Source organism: Somniosus microcephalus, chromosome 3 (genome assembly GCF_052327205.1).
Source record: "Somniosus microcephalus isolate GS21.2 chromosome 3, FLI_Smic_1.0, whole genome shotgun sequence".
In the NCBI taxonomy this organism is placed as follows: domain Eukaryota; kingdom Metazoa; phylum Chordata; class Chondrichthyes; order Squaliformes; family Somniosidae; genus Somniosus; species Somniosus microcephalus.
The window spans coordinates 165,909,477-165,936,776 of record NC_140989.1 but is presented as its reverse complement, the minus strand read 5'-3'; the positions used below and the strand labels follow the sequence as shown (position 1 = coordinate 165,936,776).

Genomic DNA, 27,300 nt, shown 5'->3' with positions numbered 1-27,300 from the left:
GCAATGCTGAAAGCCTTATCCAGCGTAAGATCCTTTTCTGATGGAAGCCGTTTCTGGGTTCCTTCACTTTGAAGCCCACACACAAACTTGTCCCTTAAAGTATCTGCTAGTCCCGTTCCAAACTGGCAGTGTTTCAATAGCTTGCGCAGTTCCGTTAAGTACTCAGCATTACTTTCATCTTTATGCTGGTTCCTTTTGTGAAACTTAAATCTTTCTGCTATCAGCAGCGGTGTGGGGTTTAAGTGGTCCTGTAGGATTTACACTATGTTTTCAAAATCCTTTTCTACTGGCTTCTCTGGGGTTACTAGGTTTCGTAGTAAGCCATATGTTTTTGCACCCATTGAATTCAACAATACCAGCGCTTTCTTGTCATCTGGCACTTCATTCGCCTTGCAGTATACTTCTATGCGTTCGACATATGTCGTCCAATCTTCGACTTCATTGTCGAACGCTGTGATACTGCCACTCTTCGGCATTTTTGGGAGTAGTTAGACAGGCTTAAAATGGCGTCGCCCGCGCTTTCCTTTCTTCCCCGCTGCGGCTTAAAATGGCGTCTCCCGCGCTGCTGCCAACGCCGCTCTCGGCGGTCCTTGTGGCAAATGGCGATGCCCTGTGGGTTTCGTGCACTGCTCCTGCGCTGCTGCCAACGCCGCTCTCTGCGGTCCTTGTGGCAATGGCAGCGCCTCGCGTTTTCCTGCGCGCCTCTCTCCCCCGTTGACGCTGCTCGGCCCTTGAACACCGGCTGCACTCTGCTCTCTCTCGCCTCTCTCCCCCGCTGACGCCGCTCGGTCCTGAACACTGGCTGCGCCCTGTGCGCTCTGCCCTCTCTCTCTCCCCCGTCGACGCTGCTCGGCCTTTTTCTGTGCCGCTCGGTCGGGCTCTAGCCCGTCGCTGTCCGGGAAGGGTCTGCGCAGTACCTGTTGCCAGCCCGTTTCGCTGGACCACCGTGACTGGAAAGCCAAGCCTGGCTCTCGACAGCCTCCCCTGCGATGCTCAAATCTCCGCTGGATGACTGGGCGGTTGCCCGTGGTCGACGCCCGTGCTTCTGGACTCGACCTTCTTCCACTGTTCTCCAGGAGCGAATCCCTGGGAGGTGATGCAGAGTTGCAGGTTGGTTCGAATCCCATCCTCGTCGCCAATGTTATGTCCGTGTATCTTAATGTTGTGTCCTTCAATAATCAGACAACAGACTGCAGGGAATGATTCAACAGGTGTTTACTGAATGAGGGTTACTCTAGAACTACCTGTACAGATCACTACTCAGGGTTTATATACATGTGTTCACTGCCGGTACTACAATATACAGGAGCTGTAAAAAGTAGTTCTCTCCCTTAAGGTATATATACATTACATACATTACAGCGACGACCGCCAAACATGGTGTTGAGCACCACATCGCGACGACCGCCCCCCCGGTTTATGCCCGCGCTCGACGTTTGGAGGCCAGTAAACTCGAGGCCGCGAAGGCGGAATTCGCTACCATGGAGCGGTTGGGCATCGTTCGCCGGTCCGATAGTCCCTGGTTGTCTCCGCTGCATATCATGCCAAAGCCAGGTGGTGGGTGGCGGCCCTGCGGCGATTATCGATGCCTCAATGAGGTCACGACTCCGGACCGGTACCCGATACCGTACATCCAGGATTTTTCCGCTCATTTAGCAGGCAATTCGTTTTTTTCCAAGATCGACCTCGTCCGGGGGTACCACCAGGTCTCCGTCCACCCCCAGGACGTCCAGAAGACGGCGGTCATTACCCCGTTTGGACTTTTCGAATTCTTACGAATGCCTTTCGGTCTCAAAAATGCGGCGCAGGCGTTCCAACGCCTCATGGATTCGGTGCTACGGGACCTCAAATTCCTTTTCGTGTACCTTGATGACATCCTCGTCGCCAGTGCTTCAAAGGAGGAGCATCTACGACACCTGCGCATCCTTTTCCACCACCTCCAGGAGCATGGCCTTATAATTAATCCACACAAGTGTCAATTCGGACTGAGGCAGATCGATTTTCTGGGCCACCGCATCACGGCAGAAGGGGCACTGCCACTCCGGGCGAAAGTGGCAGCCATCGCTGCGTTTCCATGGCCACAATCCGTCAAAGCGCTCCAAGAATTCCTCGGCATGGTAAATTTTTACCATCGATTTGTCCCCCGGGCCGCACAGCTCATGCAGCCGCTCTACGAGGCACTCCGTGGGAAGCCGGGGAAAGAACCTGTGTCTTGGATGCTGGAGATGGACTGTGCTTTTGGGGACACGAAGGAGGCCCTCGCCAATGCGACCATGTTGGCGCACCCGCTGCCTGGCGCCACCATCACGCTCACGACGGATGCGTCGGACTACGCCGTCGGCGCCGTGCAAGAGCAATGGGTCGATGGGACATGGCAACCGCTGGCGTTTTTTAGTCGCCAGCTGCGTAGTAACGAACGTAGCTACAGCACGTTCGACCGGGAGCTGTTGGCGTTGTTCCTGGCCATCCGCCACTTTCATTTTTTATTGGAAGGACGCCAATTCACCGCGTTTGTCGATCACAAGCCCCTGAAGTTTGCCATGGCCAAGACGGCTGAGCCATGGTGAGCCCGGCAGCAACGACAACTCACCTTCATTTCTGAGTTTATCACTGACATCCGGCACGTGGCTGGGAAGAACAACTTGGTTGCCGACTGCCTCTCACGTGCGACCGTCCAGGCCATCCAACTGGGGCTCGATTATTCGCTCATGGCAGCTGACCAAGCGACTGACCTGGAAACGCAAGCTTTCCGCTCTGATTTGTCCTGCCTGCAGCCAGCAGATGTGCCTTTCCATTCGGCTGGCACCTCCTTGCTCTGCAACGTCTCCCTGGGAGACCCACGCCCGATCGTTCCGTTGTCCTGGCGCAGGAAAGTATTCGATGTCGTTCACGGACTTGCACACCTGGGCGTGCGGGCTTCACAGAAATTGTTAACGTCCAAATTCGTCTGGAGGGGAATGAGAAAAGATGTGCACGACTGGGCCAAGACCTGCGTTGTGTGCCAGAGGGCGAAGGTACAGCGCCACGTCAAAGCTCCTGTCGCCATTTTCGAGGTACCAGAGCGGCAATTCGATCACGTTCATGTTGACCTCGTGGGCCCACTACCGCCGTCACAAGGGTTTTCGCATCTTTTGACAATCATCGACCGTACCACATTCCTTTAACATCCACCACCTCCGTGGATGTCGCACGAGCTTTTCTCTCGTCCTGGGTTGCTCGTTTCGGCGTTCCATCGGACATTTCGTCGGACCGCGGGCCGCAGTTTTCGTCTGCTTTGTGGAACGCCGTGGTTTCAGGTTTGGGCACCAAGCTCCATCGGACCACGGCTTACCATCCGCAGGCCAACAGGTTATGCGAACGCTTTCACCGCTCTTTGAAGGCGTCGCTGCGGGCCACCCTCCAAGGGACCGCATGGGTGGATAAGCTGCCATGGGTGATGCTCGGGTTGCGCACAGCGCCTAAAGAGGACCTGCAGGCATCAGCCGCTGAACTAGTTTATGGCCAGCCGCTCAGGGTGCCCGGCGACTTTCTTCCGTCACCGACGCGTCCGTGGTCAGCAGCTGAACAACTGGAGGCTCACCGGGCCGCAGCGCACTCTTTCCGGCCCATTCCGACTTCACAGCACGGACTGCCCGCGTCATATGTTCCGCTGGAGCTTATGAGGGCTAAATTTGTTTTCGTCTGACAGGATGCCCACCGTAGTCCTCTCATGCCTCCATACGCAGGCCCTTTCCGAGTACTGCAGGCGGGCACCAAGAATTTTCTAGTGGCCGTCGGCGGTAAACCCGACCACATTTCCGTGGACCGCCTCAAGGCTGCACACCTGGATCTCGAGCAACCAGTCGAGGCAGCGCAGCCGCCACGTTGTGGCCGACCGCCCGCGAGCGCCGCGCCTGGCCCATTGGCCCCGCAACCCAGCTCATCTCCTGCACCATCCATTCCTCTCCGGGAATATCGGAGTCGCTCCGACAGGATTGTCCGACCTCCTCTGCGATTGACCTTTGTGATTAAAGACACTTCTGGGGGGGTGCATGTGGCAAAACCACCAATGATCTTCTGTACAAATGCATAACTGTCTTTAACCCAATGCTACAGCATCTGTGTTTGTTGGCTGAGTGTAAATAAGCTTTCTGCAAAAGCCCTGAAACAACGTGATGACGTCATCACGTTGGTCACGTGATGCCCCGAATGGCAGGAAACGTCATGACGTCATGACGTCAGAGAGTGGGAGGTTCTAAGACCAGACCTCGTGTAACAAGCTGCTGAAAAGACCTGTTTGCTGTTGCTCCTGCATGTTTTTGTTTTGTTCACTTGTTTGATTAAATTCAGTTGAATTATTGAACTGACTCGACTTCAGTGCTTCAGTTAGGGATAGATCGATTCCTACAATATCCTTATTTGTATATGGAGGTTAAACAAATAAGGGACAGTCCTAAATTATCTGCAAAAAACTGAGGACAAACCCCAAAAGTAGTCCTTACATTCAATCGAATTGGGGAAATCATCAGGCCACCGAGGGTACAAATTTCTTAAAGCAACAGTATCCAAGATAATGATTGCACCTGGAGTGAAGGCAATTCCCATAGGACTTTTGTGAACTTTCCCTTAACTATTCCTTTAAGGAAATGAAGAATCGTTGGTTGTGCAGAATTGGCCATCTGATCATGGAAGCGTAGAATCATACAGCACAGGAGACCATTCGGCCCTTCTTGACTGTGCCAGCTCTTTGAAAGAGCTATCCAATTAGAACCACTCCCCCACTCTTTTCCCATAGCCCTGCAATTTTTTCCCCTTAAATTATTTATTCAATTTCCTTTTGAAAGTTACTATTGAATCTGCTTCTACCACCATCTCAGGCAGTACATTCCAGATCATCATAACTTGATGCTTAAAAACATTTCTCCTCATCTCTCCTCTGGTTCTTTTGCCAATTACCTTAAATCTGTGTACTCTGGTTATCGACCCTCCTGCCAGTGGAAACAGTTTCTCCCTATTTACTCTATCAAAACCCCTCATCATTTTGAAAACCTCTATTAAATCTCGCCTTAACCTTCTCCGTTGTAAGGAAAATTATCCCAGCTTCTCTAGTCTCTCCACATAACTGATCTTCTCCAAACATCTGCTTGTGGTACAGCTCCATCATTAATGCTGAAACTCGGCTGCTCAAGCATACTGCATTGTTTATCATGTGCGACAGACAAGCCAATTTTGCATTCTCTGATGTATTTGTATGGTTTTTCTCTTCCAGATGCCATGTGATCCGGTTCACTGCCAGTTCTCCTCTTGGACACAGTATCACCTTAAGTGGTACTGTACCATTTGTCTTTGGTGATGAAGATACAGTTTTAGCAAATCTTAGCAAGGTATGTAGCACACAAAATAATTGCCAAACCTATCAGTCCAAAACTTGTTACTTACCAATTAATTACTGGGGGGGCAGGGATTGGAAAAGACGGGGCCTCCCATTTGCAGGACCCCCCACCTCTCATCCAATTTGTGCTTTGCACGATCTTCCAGCCTCCCTGTTGGACCAACATTGAAGTCCCTACATAATGTTCAAGGGCTTAATTTCAATATGAAAACCAATCAAATAGATGTAAATAAGGCACAGCATGATTTTCCATCTAGGTCAAGATTGAGCTCTGCACTCTGCCTACACAACTGGAGTGGGTGTATATGGAAACTACGTCTTCAATGGTGCTTGTAACATTTGCATACTGAATTATCATTGGCCCGCAGGCATCTGTAAGGAATACCTATTATATTCACGTGATCACATGCTGAGTTGTCATTGGCCTGCAGGCATCTGTAAGGACTGCTATTGTTTTGGAGGACCCAGGGTCCTGACTCCATCTTGCCCACACGGTGCTGTACTGCTGTGAGTAAGAACAGGCCTGATGCTTCATTAAAAGAGTTTAAACTGTAATACTCCGTTGTCCTGCAATTTATTATTTTTGTACAAAGTGTGCAAAACAAGACAGTGCTCCTAAAGGGACAGACTTTTTCTCTTGTATAATTTTTATCGTTTTATTTTTCAGTACCGTTTTTAGTGCTGGTTTTTCTTGGGATTTTTTCTGTCTCTCAAGTTTTCTTATTTATTTTTAGATTTGTTTGCCTCAGAATGTGAAGGTAATGAAACAAAAGGAGCAAAATATGTGCAAAATGACAGTAAAACTGACTGTAATTAATTCTTTACAGAGCAAAAAGGGTGCAAGAAGAGAGTTCTTGCAATATAAACTTTCACGGCAGCTTTCGAAACAACAAGGCATCTAAGTGCAAGGCTGGAGAATCTCCCAACAAGTCAATTTAAAATTAATCATAGGAGTTGGTATTAAAAAGCCCCCAGTACAGTATTTAGTATGAAATAAGGCAATATATCAGCAGCCCTTTACTATCATGCCGCCAATAATAACCTACAGGTCTTAGCACAATTATCTGGCAGTGGCTGAGGTTAAAATGCTATTAAGCTGGACTTTAAAGTTGTTTCCCAAAAACTGAAAAGTCAGTAATTTGTTTGCCTATCTCAGTAATCGATAAACACCTCTGATCGGGACCCTCAACATGGGTTGTCTGGCTTAGGCCCACTGTCAGGTTATGAAGTTGTGAGGATAAAAAGACTGAGACACAGCAGGCAGTCAGGTATTTAAACAGGGAACTGTGAGGGCAAGCTTCCGCCAGGCTCAGAAGGTTAGAATGTAGGGGGATAATTAGAAGATATTGGGGGTAGTTTTAACTTTGGGCGATGGTGTAAAATGGGTGATATTGAATTAGCTGCCCATTATACACCTCACCTAATTTTCTTTTCCTTTGAAATCAATTGTGATGTATAATGGGCGGTCAATCATTATCACGCGTTTTATGCCATCGCCCATATTTACAATTATCCCCATTTTGTTTACATCAAACAAGAATACCTACTGATGTGGGGAAGCGTAGTGACCTACAGTATTCTGTATTATTATGCAAAGACAAGTTGTACCGATTGAATGAGTTGAGTCCGATCATAACTGTTGCTCTGTATGTTCACTTTCTGTGACATATGGAGCTTAATAATTTGTATCTAGCCTTGTCTTACCAAGTGTTCTCTCGAACCGCCTTCAAAAAGATTGGAAAGGCACGTGAGGGGTTTTGATACAGTATACAGTAGATAGGGAGAAACTGTTTCCACTGGCAGGAGGGTCGGTAACCAGTGGACACAGATTTAAGTTAATTGGCAAAAAAGCCAGGGGTGGAGATGAGAATTTATTTTATTCAGCAAGTTGTTATGATTTGGAATGCACTGCCTGAAAAGGTGATGAAAGCAGATTCAATAATAACTTTCAAAAGAGAATTGGATTTCTACTTAAAAAGAAAGAAATTGCAGGGCTATGAGGAAAGAGCAGAGGTGTGGGACTAATTGGATAGCCCTTTCAAAGAGCTGGCACAGGCATGATGGGCCAAAAGGTCTTCTCCTTTGCCATACGATTCTATGTGAAAGACACACATATCCGGTTCAGATCATAAGGGAGTACCATTGTTACATCCCTTCGTTACGCTATCATATAATTACTGTGCAGTACAGGCACATCCCTAAATGTAAAATGATTAAACTACTTACAGGTGTGATCTGTGTTACCAGTCCAGTATTGTCACACTAAACTTGGGACAATAATTGGACTGGCAACACAGATATTATGAGTTGAAATCCCACCGTGGCAAGTTGTGAAATTGAAATCAATAAATCTGGAAAAAAATAACCATGGAGGCAGCCGGATTGCTGAAAAAACTTTACTGGTTCACTAATGTCTTTCAGAGAAGCGACCGCTTCCAGGAATAGCCTGCATGTGTCCGCACTATATGATGGATTCCTATTACTTTCTGAAGTGCTTTAGCAAGCCACTCCATTTTATAGTTATATCTATTTTCATGAAGAAAGCCCACCAATGCTGTCCACTAGGAATAGTCAATAAATGTGACCTTGCCAGCATCCCCCATATCCTGTGCATACCTGTGTGTGCACGAGCTGGGGGCAAGACCTAATAGCAGGATCTGTGGTTTAACCTTCCTTTACTCCCTCCAAATTTTTATGTTGAAGGAGTTCACTGTGGACATCCTTCAAGGGAGTCACGAGCTTGTAATTTTTCAGCTCATGAGTCTTTTTCCTTGTAGTATGTGCCATCTTGTCATGTAAACAGATACATATTAAAGGCGCACATTCAGGTGCTCAACCTATAGCCCAACTTGTGTGTCAATAAGTGACCATACAACTAGGATTGTGTTACAATGATTTTATTTGCGAATGCCCTTGAAGATGCTAAAGCTTTCAATTAAATGTTTCAGATTGAATGTGTGCTCTGCTGGAGTATGGATATGCATAGTAAGCAAATAGAGAGTTATAGGGTTGTTTCAGGACTTGGCTTGGACCAATAATAAATGTGCAGCAGGTTGACAGGCAAAGTTGGGCCATCCATCTGATGAGCAGTACTGGTGGGTAATCTCATCTTGGAAGCTTCCTGGATGTGCGGCACTTTCCTTGAGGTACACTATTTAATGAACATACGAACAATAACGGAAGGAAAAGACACTTTTGTCCATCCAGTCTGTCCAACATACTGTGAGGCCTTGTGCATCACAATATGTACACTCCCCACTCCACCCAAAACCATGTGATCTCCTGGGAGAGACAAAAAAAGATAAAAAGCCAGGCCAATTTTGGAGGGAAAAGATCTAGGAAATTCCTCTCTGACCCTCTTAGGTGATCGAAACTAGTCCAGCAGATCACTCTGGCCCTGGTAATTCTATACAGTACCTACCTTTTGTACGGGATGATCTCCGCCCCAGCCCGAAACCGGTCCAACTCTCACTTGAAGGAATTCAACGAATCGGCGTCCACCGCCATTGGCAACCTGTTCCAGAGGTCCACCATTCTCTGGGGAAAAAAACATCCTGACATCTAACCTAGATTGGCCTTATACAAGTTAAAATTGAGATACCTGGTCCTCCCTAACCTATTTCTTCCACACCTGTTTCCAAGTCCTACAGGTAATCCAAAGTCTTCTGTTGGCATAGTTGGTCAAAGGGTAGTAAGAGGAGGGGTGGGGCCGATACGGGGCCAAAATGGAGACCTACGCATGGAGGCAGAGGTATGGCTGAGGTACTCAATCAGTACTTTGCATCTGTATTCACCAAGGAAGAGGATGCTGCCATAGACATAGTGAAGGAGGAGGTAGTAGAGACACTTGATAGTATAAAAATTGATGATGAAGAGGTATTGGAAAGGCTGGCTGTACTTATTAAAGTAGATAAATCAACCAGGAGCAGATGGGATGCATCCTAGGATGCTGAGGGAATTGAGGGCGGAATTCGCGGAAGTAGTGGCCATAATATTCCAATCCTCCTTAAATACGGGTTGGTGCCAAAGGACTGGAGAATTGCAAATGTTACACCATTGTTCAAAAAAGGGTGTAAAGATAAATCCAGCAACTACAGGCCAGTCAGTTTAACATTGGTAGTGGGGAAGTTTTTAGAAACAGTAATCAGGGACAAAATTAGCAGTCACTTGGATAATTGTGGATTAATTAAGGAAAGCCAGCATGGATTTGTTAAAGGCAAATCGTGTTTAACCAACTTGATCGAGTTTTTTGATGAGGTAACAGAAAGGGTTGATGAGGGTAATGCGGTTGACGTAGTGTACATGGATTTCCAAAAGGCGTTCGACAAAGTGCCACATAATAGGCTCGCCAGCAAAGTTGAAGCCCATGGACTAAAAGGGACAGTGGCAGCATGGATACAAAATTGGCGAAGTGACAGGAAATAGAGAGTAGCGGTGTACGGTTGTTTTTCAGACTGGAGGAAGGTATACAGTGGTGTTCCCCAGGGATCGGTTCTGGGACCACTGCTTTTCTTGATATATATATTAATGACTTGGACGTGGGTGTACAGAGCACAATTTTAAAATTTGCAGATGACACAAAACTTTGAAGTATAGTGAACAGTGAGGAGGAGAGTGATAGATATCAGGAAGACATAAACAGGCTGGTGAAATGGGCGGACAGGTGGCAGATGAAATTTAATGCAGAAAAGTGTGAAGTGATACATTTTGGTAGAAAGAATGAGGAGAGGACATATAAATTAAATGGTACAATCCTGAAGGGGTGGTACGTGTACACAAATCGTTGAAGGTGGCAGTGCAGGTTAAGAAAGCAGTTAAAAAGGCTTATGGGATCTTGGGCTTCATAAATAGAGGTAGAAAGTACAAAAGTGTGGAAATTATGATGAACCTTTACAAAACACTGGTTCGGCCCCAACTGGAGTACTGTGTCCAATTCTGGGCACCACACTTTAGGAAGGATGGGAAGGCCTTAGAGAGGGTGCAGAAAAGATTTACGAGAATGATTGCAGGAATGAGGGACTTCAGTTACGTTGATGGACTGGAGAAGCTGGGGTTGTTCTCCTTAGAGCAGAGAAGATTGAGAGGAGATTTGATAGAGGTGTTCAAAATCATGAGGAGTCTAGACAGAGTAGATAGAGAGGAACTGTTCCCATTGGCAGAAGGGTCGAGAACCAGAGGACACAGATTTAAGGTGATTGGCAAAAGAACCAAAGGCGACGTAAGAAAAAACTTTTTTACGCAGCGAGTGGTTAAGATCTGGAATGCACTGCCTGAAAGGGTGGTGGAGGCAGATTCAATCATGGCTTGCAAAAGGGAGTTGGATAATTATCTGAAGGAAAGAAATTTGCAGGGCTACAGGGAAAGGGTGGGGAGTGGGACCAGCTGAAGTGCTTTTGTAGAGTGCTGGCATGGGCTCGACGGGCCAAATGGCCTTAGTCATAAGTCACAGAGCCATAACGGCACAGAAGGAGGCCATTTGACCCATCGAGTCCATGCCGGACCATTCTGCTGTAACTATTCTATGATTCTAGGTAGTGTATATAGTTTTGAGCCTGTCTGCTACCTTTCTGGAAGTGTTGCCCTGCTGTTCCCTGGGAAGGTGCTCTGGAGTGTCAAACAGGACAAACCTTCCATAGAAGGGCCATAGAATCGTAGAATTTTACAGCACAGAGCAAGCTATTCTGCCCTTTGCACCTGTGCTAGCTCTCTGAAGGAGCTATCCACTTATTAGTCCTATTCCCCAGACCCTTTTAAATTATTCTTTTTAAAATATCTCTCCACTTCTCTTTTAAAAGCTATGATGGATTTTGCTTCCACCACTGTTTATGGTAGTGTATTCAATGTCCTAACACCTTCTGTGTAAAAAGCAAATTCTCCTAACCTCTCCTTTTGTTCTTTGGTAATGAGCTTAAAATTATGCCCTCTAATTACTAGCTCACTGACCAGTGGAAATAGTTTTTATTGATTTAACTTATCAAAAGTCCTAATTTAATTCATCAAAGCTATTAATTTTAAGCACCTCTGTCAGATCCACTCTTAGCTTTTTCTGTTCTAATAAAAAAGAAGCACAGTTTCTCTAGTCTCTTCTCATAACTAAAGCCTCTCATTCATGGTATCATCTTAGAGAATCCCTTCTGCACCATCTCCAAGCTCTTGACATCCTTCCTAAAGTAAGGTACCTCGACGTCAACAGACATCAGCGGGGGTTTCGGATGATGTGCCACTCCATCAAAGACTCCACTAATTATCTGTCTACCTGTGACCTACTTAGTACTTGTCTATGTCAAATCCTTGCACAACATTGCAGCTCTTTCTTTGCTTACCACGCATACCCACATTTGTTTTGCCACCGCTGATTTTTGCCTGCCACCACTTCTGCCCCATACAACAGGAACTTAAGTTCAAAGTCCTTGCAGCCTTTGCGGAAACAAAAACATTATTTTGTCCCCCACGTGTGGTCACTTACCATTAGGTGCCATCATCCCTTTAAATCCAGCACTCAGGTCATTTAACACCTTCTAAATTACATCATCAATGCTCTGTATGGTGGCATAGTGATTATGTTACTTGACGAGCAATCCAGAGGCCTGGACTAATGATCCAGAGACATGAGTTCAAATCCCACCACTGCAGCTGGGGAATTTAAATTCAGTTAATTAAATACATCTGGAGTAAAAAGCTAATATCAATAATGGTGACCATGAAACTATCGGATTGTTGTAAAAACCCAACTGGTTAAATAATGTTCTTTAGGGAAGGAAATCTATATCCTTACCTGGTCTGGCCTACATGTGACTCCAGATTCACAGCAATGTAGTTGAATCTTAACTGCCCTCTGAATTGGCCTAGCAAGCCACTCAGTTGTACCAAACCGCTACAAAGAAGTATACTAAGAATAAAACCGGACGGACTACCAGGCAGTGACCTAGGCACTGGACACAACAAAGACACACTCAGCCCAGCCGATCCTGCAAAGTCCTCCTCACTAACATCAGGGGACTTGTGCCAAAATTGGGAGCGATGTCCCACAGACTCGTCAAGCAACAGCCTGCCATTGTCATACTCACAGAATCATACCTTTCAGCCAACGTCGTAGACTCCTCCATCACCATCCCTGGGTATGTCCTGTCCCACCGGCAGGACAGACCCACCAGAGGTGGCAGCACAGTGGTATACGGGAGGGAGGGAGTGGCCCTGTGAGTCCTCAACATTCACTCCGGATCCCATGAAGTCTCATGGTATCAGGTCAAACATGGACAAGGAAACCTCCTGCTGATTACCACCTACTGCCCTCCCTCAGCTGATGAATCAGTACTCCTCCATGTTGAACACCACTTCGAAGAAGCACTGAGAGTAGCAAGGGCACCGAATGTACTCTGGGTGGGGGAACTTCAATGTCCATCACCAAGAGTGGCTCGGTAGGACCATCACTGATCAAGTTGTCTGAGTCCTGAAGGGCATAGCTGACAGTCTGGGCCTGCGGCAGCTGGTGAGGGATCCAACATGAGGGAAAAACATACTTGACCTTGTCCTCACCAATCTACCTGTTTCAGATGCATCTAGTCATAACAGTATTGGTAAAAGTGACCACCTCACAGTCCTTGTGGTCTTCACACTGAGGACACCCTCCATTGTGTTGTGTGGCACTACCAGTGTGCTAAATGGGATAGATTCAGAACAGATCAAGCAGCTCAAAACTGGGCATCCATGAGGCGCTGTGGGCCATCAGCAGCAGCAGAATTGTATTCCACCACAATCTGTAAACTCGTGACCGGCATATCCCTCACTCTACCATTACCAGCAAGCCAGGGAACCAATCCTGGTTCAATGAGGAGTGTAGAAGAGCATGCCAGGAGTACCACCAAGTTTACCTAAAAATAAAGTGCCAACCTGGTGAAGCTACAGCACATGATTACATGCATGATAAACAGCAGAAGCAGCATGCTATAGACAGAGCTAAGCGATCCACAATCAACGGATCAGATCAAAGTTCTGCAGTCCTGCCACATCCAGTCGTGAATGGTGGTGACAACTAAACAACTAACAGAAGGAGAAGGCTCCATGAATATCCCCATCCTCAATGATGGTGGAGCCCAGCACGTGAGTGCAAAAGACAAGGCTGAAATGTTCACAACAATCTTCAGCCAGAAATGCGAGTAGATGATCCACCTCGGCCTCCTCCTGAGGTCCCCACCATCACAGAAGCCAGTCTTCAGCCAATTCAATTCACGCCACATGATATCCAGAAATGGCTGAGCGCATGGGCCACAGTAAAGGCTATGGACCCTGACAACATCTCGGCTGTCATGCTGAAGACTTGTGCTCCAGAACGAGCCACGCCTCTAGCCGAGTGTCCCAGTACAGCTACAACACTGGTACCTACCAAACAATGTGGAAAATTACCCAGTTATGTCCTGTCCACAAAAAGCAGGACAAATCCAATCCAGCCAATTACCATCCTATCAGTCTACTCTCATCAGCAAAGTGCTGGAAGGGGTCATCGACAGTGCTATCAAGCGGAGGTGCAGTAGCGTAGTTATGTTACTGGATTCGTAGCCCAGAGTCCTGGAGTAATAATCTGGAAACGAGATTTCAAAGCAAAACCACAGCAGTTTGTGAATTTGAATTCAGTTAAATGAATCTGGAATAAAAAGGTAGTATCAATAATTATGACCATGAAGCTGTCGGATTGTCGAAAAAACCCAATTAGTTCACTATCTGGGCAGATATCTGCGCTCCTCTAATTCTGCCCTCTTGAGCATCCCTGATTATAATCGCTCAACCTTTGGTGGCCGTGTCTTCTGTTGCCTAGGCCCTAAGCTCTGGAATTTCTTCCCTAAACCTGTCCGCCTTGCTATCTCTCTTTCCTCCTTTAAGACACTCCTTAAAACATACCTCTTTGACCAAGCTTTTGGTCACCTGCCCTAATTTATCCTGATCTGGATCTGTCAATTTTTTTGTCAAAATACTCCTGTGCAGTGCCTTGGAACGTTTTACTACATTAAAGGCACTATATAAATACAAGTTGTTGTTGTTATGTCCTTTAGGGAAGGAAACCTGCCGTCCTTAACCGATCTGGCCTATATGTGACTCCATACCCACAACAATACAGTTGACTCTTAACTGCTGTCTGAAATGGCCTAGCAAGCCACTCAGTTGTATCAAACCGCTACAAAAGAATTCACCACACAGACTGCAGCGGTTCACCACCACCATCTCAAGGGCAATTAGGGTGAACAAATGAACAAATCCCGTGAATGAATAAAATCATTCCGCCAGGACCACTCAGCTCCAAACCTCATTACAGCCTTGGTCCAAACATGAATTCAAGAGGTGAGGTGAGAGTGACTGCCCTTGACATCAAGGCAGCATTTGACCAAGTGTAAAATTGAAGTCAGTGGGAATTAGGGGGAAAACTCTTTACTGGCTGGAATCATACCTCATACAAAGGAAGACGGTTATGGTTGTTGGAGGCCAATCATCTCAACACCAGGACATTGTTGCCGGAGTTTCCCAGGGCAGTAGCCTAGGCCCAAACATCTTCAGCTGCCTCAACAATGACCTTTCCTCCATCATAAGTTCAGAAGTGGGGATGTTCGCTGATGATTGCACAGTGTTCAGTTCCTTTCACAACTCCTTAGATAATGAAGCAGTACATGCCCACATGCAGCAAGACCTGGACAACATTCAGGCTTGGGCTGATAAGTGGCAAGTAATATTCGTGCCACACAAGTGCCAGGCAATGACCATCTCCAACAAGAGAGAGTCTCACCACCGCCTCTTGACATTCAACAGCATTACCATCACCGAATCCCCCACCATCAACATCCTGGGAGTCACCATTGACCAGAAATTTAACTGGACCAATCCCATAAATACTGTGGCTCCGAGAGCAGGTCAGAGGCTAGGTATTCTGCGGTGAGTCACTCACCTCCTGACTTCAAAAGCCTTTTCACCATCTACAAGGCACAAGTAAGGAGTGCGATGGAATACTCTCTACTTGCTTGGATGAGTGCAGCTCCAACAACACTCAAGAAGCTCGACACCATCCAGGACAAAGCAGCCCACTTGATTGGCATCCCATCCACCACCTTAAACATTCACTCACTCCACCACCGGTGTACCGTGGCTACAGTGTGTACCATCTACAAGATGCATTGCAGCAACTCGCCGAGGCTTCTTCAGCAGCACCTCCCAAACCATTCAGCACATTGTGTCTGTGCCAGCTGGGTAAGAGCCTCATCCCATTTTCCAGCTCTTGGTCCGCAGCCCTGTAGGTTGCGGCACTTCAAGTGCATATATCCCAGTACATTTTAAATACGATGAGGGGTTCTACCTCTATCACCCTTTCAGGCAGTGAGTTCCAGACTCCCACCACCCTCTGGGTGAAAATAGTTCTCCTCAACTCCCCTCTAATCCTTCTACCAATTACTTTAAATCTATGCCCCCTGGTTATTGACCTCTCTGCTAGGGAAAATAGGCCCTTGCTATCCACTCTATCTAGGCCCCCCATACTTTTATACACCTCAATTAAATCTCCTCTCAGCCTCCTCTGTTCCAAAGGCAATAACCCCAGTCTATCCAATCTTTCCTCATAGCTAAAATTCTCCAGTCCTGGCAACATCCTCGTAAATCTCCTCTGTACCCTCTCTAGTGCAATCACCTCTATCACCTAGAAGGACAAGGACAGCAGGCACATGGGAACACCATCACCTCCAAGTTCCCCTCCAAGTCACACACCATCCTGACTTGGAAATATATTGCCGTCCCTTCATCATTGTAGGGGGGCATCCTTTACCTGGTTTACGGTAATTTACTTGGTCAGGCAGCCTTTTGCCACTGCACTGTGACCAATTCCAATCAGCGGTTTCGAATCGCTAAACCCTCCTTCCAGTTCTGACTGGAGGAACTTATAATTAATGATATATTAAAAACGGACAAATGGTCTGGATGCAAGAAAGTCAAATTGTATTAAAACTAAAGAAACTACACCACGTGATCAAAGTAATCACGGTAAAATTGCTTAACAGGGGAAGGCAGATGGCAAAACGAGGGATAAATGGCTACAATGTTAATTTTACAATCTTAGCAACATTTCCCTTAAATTACCACCCCTTTACTTCTCACTAGATTGTCTTGCTAGTGGCTCAGCAGCCTTGCTCACCTGCAGTCCAATGAGTAAAAGAGAAGAGAGAGATGCTTCTGGGAAGCTATCTTTTATACCCCTTTTTTTGGGGTCTGCCCAGAGCTGATGTTTCTGGGCAAAAACAAAAGAGATCCAAACTGTCCACTTGTCTGGGATAGGTTTGGATAAAGTTGCAGTTTAAATGTGTCCATTGTCTGTGATGGCTTTCGAATAAAGCTGCAGTGGTTTGAATGTGTTCTCCCATTCATTTAAACGGTTCCTCCTCAGTTTGGATGTGTCCACTTGATATACAAACAAATGCTAATAGCATTCAATTGCTTTGTAAACAAAGCATTATCCTGTGGTCATCTGGAACCGCAATTGATTGACAGTCTTGAGTGCTTAGCAAACAAAGTCCCTTTGTTCATGCTGGCAGTTTCAAGCACTTGATCTTAGAGTCAATTTCAGTGAATGGATGTGTGTAAACAACCCAGTGTGCTTGCTGTCCGATGATTGGCTAATTCAAACGGGCTACTCCCCAGTGTAAACAAACAGCTTGTAGGTTACCGGACTCACCCAATACCACAGGGTGACTGACAGCTCGGGCTCCATTCAAACCCACAAAGGGCAGCGCTGAGCTTTTTCATATGCTAGCAGCCTGTATATTTCATATGCTAACAGCCTGTCTGTCCTTTTAAATTCTGTTTCCATGCGGTCTGTTCAGCCATTTTTAACAGTCCAAAACTCAAGAGTACATCTTTTAATAAAATGTACAATCTTAAAGTGTGCGATTTTCACAAAGTTCTTTGATTCTAGTGTCCAAGTGCTGCCCAGCTTACGAGCTTTTTAACGCAGCCTTTTGTGGTTCTGGGTATGTTTTAAAACATTGTCCAACCCAGAGACTGTCAGGGTTGCTGTCGCAGGGCCGTGTAGTCAAGGCGAGGCTGGTTCTGGACCCAAGTGCAGACAGCTGAGGTGAGAAGCAGATATGCAGTCTTAAATAACAGTACTCTACTAGAATCACACAGATAAACAGTTACAAAACATAGGAGCTCAAGACAAGCGACCACATAGGCAAACGGCTAGTCAAGATAGGAACTCAAGACAAGCTACCATGAGGCAACCGGCTTGTCAAGACTGAGCTCAAGACAAGCTACCACAGGGCAACCGGCTTGTCCAAACTGAGCACCTTAACAAGACTGAGCAACTTGTCAGCACCTTGTCAAGACCGAGAACAAAGGGAAGAACCACAGAACTTAAATACAAGCAAAAACATAACACAGATAAACAGTTATAGACATAGGAGCTCAAGACAAGCAACCACTAAGGCAAACGGCTTATCAAGACTTAGCCCAAGACAAGCTACCCCTAGGCAACCGGCTTGTCAAGGCAAGCTACCACAGGGCAACCGGCTTGTCGAGACTGAGCTCAAGACAAGCTACCACTGGCAACTGGCTTGTCAAAACTGAGCACCTAGTCAAGACAGAGCACCTTGTCAAGACTAATTCTCTTGTCAGGACTGAGCCCAGAGGGAAGAAACCACAGAACTTAAATACAAGCAAAAACAGGTGAAACCAATAACCTGATGAAAAGGCAGTTAAGCAATTAACAATTAACAAAGGAAAACCAACCAGTGAAGGTGCCATCTAGGGGTTACTGAAGGAACTGACCGGCACCCTCACAGAGACAATTTAAATCACACAGGTCTTCGTCCACGATGTGGATTAATATTTCCCGATCTTCGGGGGCTATGGGGATTTTGCGACCCCTACATTCCCCCCTTGGATACTTCCAACCTGCTTGTAGTATCCTCTTGAAGAAGTGAGCAAAATTTTCTGACCCCCCACAAACAATCATCCCCTGTATTTACCTATAGCTACCTACCACTGATCCCCCGACCCGTCTATTCCCCTCAAATCCGAGAAAAACTGTGGTACAGTAGGCATCTACAGATACATCAATTACAAAATGTTACAATAGGGGGTCTCATACCCCTGCACCGCTTGTTACATTATAACATATTACAAAATGTTGCAATCTTGGTTATACAATGCAATCAAAATGATCCAAGCACGGAGAGGATCCTACCTCTCTGCACCGCTTGGAACTGTAAAACAAAATACAAAAATCTTCATTAAACATTTGAAACAAAATGCTGAAATAAACCCCGACCATCACGTGCCAATGATGGGTCGCGAAATTTGAGTGGGTATTGCTCCTCCCACCCGGGCAGTGAATGTTCCTTCCACCCCCCTTTAATGGTCTTAAACCTTTAAAACATATAGAATGGATTTTACAGAACGGTCTGATCCGCCAGCCCCGAGCCATTCCCTTGTCCCTTTGTGCAGGTGGGGTACCCCTCATGTTTCACAGACCGAGACTGGGGAGTATGCGATCGCGACTCCCAGTCCCTCCCATCTTCCCTCGACTGGCTGCAGAAAATGATGGGTGCCTGTGTGGCGGCTCTCACTGGCCCCACACTCAAACTTGGATCCGAGATCCAGCCACCCACTCATCCTTCCCAGCTACACCTACACTCTAACTTTGCCCGTGGGCCCCGGGTGAGTTTCTCCCTTACCCGAACGCACCCACGTGACTCTTGGGTCTCCCCCTCCCCTTTACAATCTTTCCCGGGCCATCACCACCCACTCCCGGGGAACGCGTCCCTATCTGACAAGGCGCCCGTGCTTCCCCACCATGACTCCTCAATAGCGAGGTCTCCCGTGAGTGAAATTCGGTCAGGATAGTGCTGGGTCCCAGCTGGGGCCATCTCTTCCGCGTAGGATGAGTAGGCAGGTTCCTCCGGACCCTGTCCGGTTTCTCCCGAAGGTCACTGCGGGGTCTCCTCCTGGATTTGTCCAGTGGCGAGGTGATCCCCAACATTCTGTATATCTTCATTCGATGCCCAGCTCGGGCTGGGCGAACAGGGCTGCTCCTTTGTCCACTCTCCTGCAAAAGAACTTAAAAGGACATGCAGCCAGGTCTCTCACTGACCTGCTGCCTTAGGTGGAGACATGGTCGGGTCCCTCGACCTCGGACCAAAATACAAGCATTTGGCACACTTATAAACTTAAACTTTAAACTTAAACTCAAACCTACTAGTTACATTCTAAACTTAAAATTTAAACACCTTAAAAGCAAGCTATAAACATTGGTAACCTAACACAAAGCTATAATACAAATGCCGCCCATCTCCGGACGGCCAGGCTAATCTCTGGTGTCACTGTCGCAGATTACTGCTGCCTGCAGCGAAGCTGGACTGCCTCCTGCTTCTTGTCTCTGGCAGCTTATGGCTGCTAGTTGGGGACCTCTGTGATCTGTTTCCTCCCGGGCTCGGGAGATTGCTCTTTGTGGCGGGTACTCTGGTGACCATCTTATCTTGGGCTTGCGGACCCGCTGAGACCTTCTGAGGGGCGTCTCTGTGGGGGAAACTTTGGCTGACGGACCCTGAGCCTGGGTCACAGTCCTAGCTGGCTGGGAACCTTCTCCCCCTGATGCAAACAGCCCGCACTGTTTAATATACCTGGCAGCCTGCCAGTAATCCGGGTTTGTCTCCTTTTCCCCACCCACTCCTGTACTGGGGGCAGGTATCCCCTCACCACCCGCTGCTGGTGGCTGAAAATCTTCTTCTCCAGGTCCAAAACCTGGTACCGGCTCCTTCCATATGTCCCCTGCAAAAGGAATTGCTATCCCTTCCTCCCCAGAGTCCCACACCATAGGGGGAACCACTTTAGAAGCGGGCTGGGAAGCTTGTCCCTTTAAACAGGCGACTGCGCCTGCGCGAACCTCCTCCCCGGAGTCCCATGGCAGAGGCTGTGAAACCTCTGTATTCAAACAGGCGACTGCGCCTGCGCAGGAAAACTGAAGAGGAGCCGTTGTGGTCACGGGCTGGGGAATTGCGCCTGCGCGAACAGACCGTTCAAAAGACTGGGGAATTCCTGTCTCCAGACCAGTGACTACGCATGCGCGGGCAGTTTCTTCAAAGGGCAACTCCTCCTTGGAGCCCCCCAAGCGATTTTCTGTGAACGAACTCGCAGCAGCCAGCAGATTTCTACTCTCAGGCTGCGGTTTCTCTGTTTCTGAACTAAATAACTGGTTCAAATTTAAACTTTGGCCAAAACTTAGGTCCCACTGGGGCGGGGAAGTGTCCCAATTGGTGGGCTGGACAACTTTTCCCTTGAAACAAGCCACAGCGCCTGTCTTTACAGCCTGTGAACTTGAACTTGTATGGTCAGATTTATACAATTTACATTGGTTGGCGTGGAACCACTTTGTGCACCGGGGTAGTTTTACTGCATAGACCATGGGGCTGGCCCTATCAACTATACTATAGGGTCCCATGTAGAATGGCTCCAAACTTCCCACCCGGGCATAGTTTCTTACCATCACTAGGTCTCCTATCTCCCACTGGTGGCTCTTGCTAGGCTCGAGCAGCAGCCGGTTATTCCAATGCTGCTTCCCCATGCTGTCTGCTGCCTGCCCATAAATTTGTTTGAAGTGTTCTAGGAGGGTTCGGGCGAATTTATCCCGGTTTATTTCCTGCAGTTGTCTTTCAGTGAGGACTGGGGCAAGGACATGAGTGGGGGTCCTCATAACTCTGCCGGTCATGAGCTCATGTGGTGAATGCCCTGTACTTTTGGACTGGCTGGCCCGGATCCCCATGAGGATCAGAGGTAGGGTCCCTGCCCATTTTTGGGGTGACCCCACGGCCTCTTTCCTCAATATTTCTTTAAGGGTACGGTTCATACGCTCCACAATCCCTGAGGACCGCGGGTTGTAGGCTACGTGCCACTTTCCTTTGATACTGAGCAGCATGAGGGTGTTCTGCATGACTTGGCCAGTGAAGTGGCTTCCCTGGTCGGACTCCATGAACTGGGGCAGTCCCCACCGCGAGAACACCTCCTTCACCAAGATCTTTGCAGTCCCCATTGCTGTGGCCGTCCTGCAGGGGAAGGCTTCCACCCACTTGGAAAACACATCCACCAGGACGAGGCAGTATTTGTAGCCTCCCTGGGTGGTGGGCAAGGGCCCTATATAGTCGATCTGGATCGACTGCCATGGTCCCTCCACCATCCTAATGTGTCCCATGGGCACCTTCCTTTTGTGGGGATCGGGATTATTTGCTGCACACACAAGACAGCTAGCACAGAACTCGCGGACATCATCCCGGAGTCCTGGCCACCATCCCGCCTGTTCCACCCATTGCCAGGTGGTCTCAGGCCCGGGGTGTCCCGCTCCCGGCCCCTCATGCGCCAGCTGAAGGAACTCCCTCCGGTGTTGCTGGGGTACTACCCACTGTTCTGCCTTGAACAGCATGCCCTCCCTTACGGTGAGAGGGGCTGTGCTGTAGGGGCCCTCTATCCTTTTGCCCTCCATCACTGCGCTAATTACTGCCTTTAGGACGGGGTCCTGTGCCTGGACCGTTTTAAGGTCCAGGGCCAACACTATTCCTGATTTTCCCTGTGTCCCATCCCTGCCTGTAATCGCTGCCACTGGCCCGGACTCATATGGGTCCCAGAAAGTGCCTGCATGTGCACCCTCCTTGGCCAGCATATCGGCTTGCTGGTTGCCCTGGCTGCGGGGTTCTGTGGAGGAATGGGCTTTCACCTTATGGATGAAAACTGCACCTTCCTCCCCCACAGCTGCCAAGATTTTCTCCAGCAGGGGCTTTACTGTTGAGGGCTTCCCGTCGGTGGAGGTATACCCACGACGGGACCAGATGGCCAGGTACTCCGTACACGAGTTGCAATTGAACATACTGTCAGAGCAAATCGTATACCGGGTAGGGAAGATGTTGGGGTGTGTAACCACGTACATCACCGCGGACAGTTCAGCCTGCTGGGCACACATGGTGTTAGGGAGCTTGATTGCCAAGGCAATGTCTGCCGTTGGGTCAAAGATCCCGCAACCCATGAGTCGTACTCCAGCGGATACCATGCTGGAACCGTCTACATAGATCTCGCGGCCTGTGGGATGTATCCCGGCCCGTAAACCTATGTTCACTTTGTTAGACCCGTGTATCTTGATGTTGTGTCCTTCAATAATTAGACAAGAGACTGCAGGGAACAATCAACAGGTGTTTACTGGATGAGGGTTACTCTAAAACTAACTGTACAGATCCCTACTCAGGGTTTATATACCGGTGTGGTCACTGCTGGTACTACAGTATACAGGAGCTGTAAAAAGTAGTTCTCCCCTTAAAGGTACATACATTACAATTCTTCCCCTTTTAGATTAACAGTACCATAACATTCATTTAACAATTAAATATCAACTAATTACAATTAACACTTTTAACATGCAACTTTAACTGAAAATAGTCTATTTATAAATTCAGTCTTTGGGGAGGCTTCCTGATCCTTTCTGGATAGTGCCTTTCCTGAGTGTCTTGCTCTTGGTGCGGAGGCGATTCTGCCCCCCTGTCGTCGGTGAGTTCATCAGCTTCCGATGCTACTGTTTCTGGGGTAGATGCTACCTGTATGTCGGGTTCTTCACCAGGTACGTATGGGTGAGACATGGGGTTGACTCGTTCCTGTGACTCTAGGATCTGGTCAACATGGCGTCTCACAATGTTCTCCCCAACATCCACTGTGTACATTAGTGGCCCCTGCCGTGTGCATATCGTTCCTGGTTGCCATTTCTCTGTTCGGTAGTCACGGGCCAAGACTGGTTGCCCTACATTGAAGCTCCTTGTCGGCTTCTCATTGATGTGCTGGAATTGCTTATTCTCAACATCTCTTCGTACATTTGGTCTGAGCAAATCTAGACGAGATCTCAACCTTCGGTTAAAGAACATCATGGCCGAGGTCTGGTTGGTGACTGCATGTGTCGCATTTCTGTAGGCTAACAGGAAATTGTCCACCTTATGCTGCAGTGGAATGTCGTCATCGCACATGGCCCTTACTGCTTTTTTAAAGGTTTGCACGAACCTCTCAGCCAATCCATTTGTGGCTGGATGATACGGGGCGGATGTGTAATGCCTTACCCCATTCCTTTTCATAAATCTTCGAAACTCTTCGGACACAGACTGTGGTCCGTTATCAGAGCAAATCTGCTCTGGCAAGCCGTTCCTGACAAATATGGTCCGCAGGACAGCAATAGTTTTCTCCGTGGTGGTGGAGGACATTTTGATCACCTCAGGCCATTTCGAGTGCGCATCCACGGCTATTAAAAACATTGAGTCCATGAATGGACCAGCAAAATCAATATGCACCCGTTGCCATGGAGATGAGGGCCACTCCCATGGGTGTAGAGGGGCATGTGGTGGTGCATTTTGGACCTTCTGGCATCCTGAGCAGCTCTTTGTCAGGTCCTCGATTTGCTGATCGATCCCCAGCCACCACACATAAGCCCTAGCAAGGCTTTTCATTTTCACCCCTCCCAGATGGCCTTCGTGAAGCTCATTGAGCACTCTCTCCCTTAACTTGGGTGGAATTACCACTCGGGATCCATACATCAAGGTCCCCTGGCATACTGACAGCTGTTCTCTTCTGGATGAGAATGCTGGCAACAGTGAGTCGCCATGTGTTGGCCATCCCTTCACCGTCAAGCCATATACCCGAGACAGTGTCGGGTCATTTCGGGTCTCCTTCTCTATATCAGTGTTAGTTACTGGCAAGCGTTCAATTATCATCGAATGAAATATTTCGACAGGGTCCACTGCTGGTGCTTCCTCCGCAGTAGGCAGTGGCAGGCGTGATAGCCCATCAGCGTTTCCATGCTGTTTCGTGCCCTTATACTCGATTTCATATTGGTTCGCCCCTAGAAAAAGGGACCATCATTGTAGCCGTTGCACAGTCATCACCAGAACGCCCTTCTTTGGATTAAAGATGGAGACAAGTGGTTGGTGGTCAGTCAGCAAGGTGAACTTCTGCCCGTGCAGATAGTGATTGAACTTTTTCACTCCCCACACTAGGCTGAGGGCCTCCCTGTCAATCTGGGCGTAGTTACGCTCGGCTGAGGTTAGTGATCGTGACGCAAAGGCTATTGGCCTCTCTGAGCCGTCTGAGAATTTGTGCGACAGCACCGCTCCAATGCCATAGGGTGATGCATCACACGCCAACCGAATTGGTAGTGCTGGGTTGAAATGAGCCAACACCTCTTTTGACGTGATCAATTCTTTGCTCTTCTGGAAAGCTCGTTTACATTCGTCATTCCACTTCCATGGTACCCCCGTTTGCAGTAGGGTGTTCAGTGGGTGTAGTACGGTAGACAAATTCGGCAAGAACTTATGGTAGTAGTTCACCAGCCCGAGGAACAACCTCAGTTGTGACACATTTTCTGGTGCTGGAGCCTTGACTGCTGCCTCAATCTTTTCAGGGGACTTATGTAACCCCTCTTTATCAATAACGTGGCCACAATACGAGATCTGCTTCTGGAAAAACTCACATTTGTGGCGATTAGCTCGGAGCCCATATTCCTTCAATCTAGTGAGCACCTGCTCCAGGTTGGCGAGGTGATCACTGTCATTTTCGCCCGTGACCAGGATGTCGTCCAAATAACACTGGGTCCCTGGAATCCCTTGCAGGACTTGATCCATTGCCTTTGCCAAATAGCCGGAGCTGATGCTACCCCGAACACCAGCCGGTTGTATTGGTAGAGACCTTTATGAGTGTTGATCGTGAGGTACTGTTTCGAGGCTTCTTCTACCTCCATTTGCAGGTACGCCTGGGCCAGATCAATCTTAGTGAAGAGTTTCCCTCCAGATAGCGAGGCGAAAATATCTTCAATCCGCGGAAGCGGATATTGTACAGTGTGAAGGACTGGGTTCACTGTCACCTTAAAGTCCCCACAGATGCGAACCTTCTTTGGTTCCCCAGGCGTATTACTCAATGACCTCTTCATTACAGGAACGATGGGTGTAGCTCACTCGCTCCAGTCCACTTTGGACAGTACTCCTGAACGTTCCAACCCTTCCAGCTCTGCTTTGACGGCTGGGCGGATCGCATAAGGTACCGTTCTGGCCTTATAAAACTTTGGGCTTGCATTTTCCTCTATTTTGATTGTCGCTGTTATGCCTTTCAGTGTTCCGAGTCCCTCCTGGAACACTTCTTGTGCGTCAGTTAGCATTTTTGACAGTCGTCCAGGTGTGACGTCGTCATCCTTTTTGGCATCTACAGTCAGTGCTTGTATGGAATGCCAATCTAGCTGTATCTTCCGGATCCATTCACGTCCTAGTAGTGGTGGTCCTCCATCTGGCAATACATATAGGTCCATTTTTGGTGTTTCCTTGCCGTTATATATAACGTTCACCCTTATTTTTCCTTTGGGGTAGACTTTTTTGCCCCGTGTACGTCTTTAAGACAATCTCTGTATCTCTCAAGGGTATATGTGAGAATAGCCGCTTGTCGTCCCTTCGGTTTATGACTGTTAGGGCTGATCCTGTGTCCAATTCCATTTTCACTTGGACTCCGGCTATCTTGAGCGTGACCCAGATAGTTTGGTGATCCTCCGTTTTGATCACATTATGTAGTTTCAGACAACCCAGCTCCTTGCTTCCGGAGTCTGTATCACTTTTCTGTTCGTCTAAACTACTCTCCGTCACCTTATGTACCTTCTTGTACTGCTCCTGTGGAGATTTCTTGCTGCTGGTTTTCTTTCCCGACCTGCAGACTCTTGCTATGTGTCCTACTTTCCCACACTGTCTGCACACGTTGTCCTTGAACCAACAATCCTTATGGTCGTGTGTTGTTCTGCCGCAGTGAAAGCACTTCACTGTTCCATATGACATTTCATTTGTGCCATATTTTTGCGGTCTCCGTTGTATCTCTGCCGCGCCCCATGCTGCTGCTTCGTGTGATGCTGCAATGCTGAAAGCCTTGTCCAGCGTAAGATCCTTTTCTGATAGAAGCCGTTTCTGGGTTCCTTCACTTTGAAGCTCAAACACAAACTTGTCCCTTAAAGTATCTGCTAGTCCCGTTCCAAACTGGCAGTGTTTCGATAGCTTGCACAGTTCCATTAAAAACTCAGCATTACTTTCATCTTTATGCTGGTTCCTTTTGTGAAACTTAAATCTTTCTGCTATCAGCAGCGGTGTGGGGTTTAAGTGGTCCTGTAGGATTGACACTATGTTTTCAAAATCCTTTTCCACTGGCTTCTCTGGGGTTACTAGGTTTCGCAGTAAGCCATACATTTTTGCACCCATTGAATTCAACAATACCAGCGCTTTCCTGTCATCTGGCACTTCATTCGCCTTGCAGTATACTTCTATGCGTTCGACATATGTCGTCCAATCTTCGACTTCATTGTCGAACGCTGTGACACTGCCACTCTTCGGCATCCCTGGGTGTGGTTAGACTGGCTCAAAATGGCGTCTCCCGCGCTCTCCCTTCTTCTTCGTTGCGGCTCAAAATGGCGTCTCCCGCGCTCTCCCTTCTTCTCCGCTGCGGCTCAAAATGGCATCTCCCGCGCTTTCCTTTCTTCCCCGCTGACGCAGCTCGGCCCTTGAACACCAGCTGCGCTCTGCGCGTTTTCCTGTGCGCCTCTCTCTCTCATTGACGCTGCTCGACCCTTGAACACCGGCTGCGCTCTGCTGTCTCTCGTTGACGCCGCTCGGTCCTGAACACCGGCTGCGCCCTGTGCGCTCTACCCTCTCTCTTCTCCCGTCGACGCCGCTCGGTCCTGAACACCGGCTGCGCCCTGTGCGCTCTACCCTCTCTCTTCTCCCGTTGACGCCGCTCGGTCCTGAACACCGGCTGCGCCCTGTGCGCTCTACCCTCTCTCTTCTCCCGTCGACGCTGCTCGGCCTTTTTCTGTGCCATCAGTCGGCTCTAGCCGCCGCTGTCCGGGAAGGGTCTGCGCCGTA

At 48.1% G+C, this 27,300-nt stretch overlaps 1 protein-coding gene across 2 annotated transcripts in view; it reads left to right on the top strand.

The window, feature by feature from the left end:
* The window catches only part of adgb (androglobin), a 399,345-nt gene that overhangs the window by 169,277 nt on the left and 202,768 nt on the right, over positions 1–27,300 (top strand). For both annotated transcript variants that reach the window (XM_085981859.1, XM_085981860.1), the window contains one exon: positions 5,249–5,363. In XM_085981859.1, the coding sequence (XP_085837985.1) occupies positions 5,249–5,363 (115 nt within the window). The remainder of the gene's footprint in view (positions 1–5,248; positions 5,364–27,300) is intronic.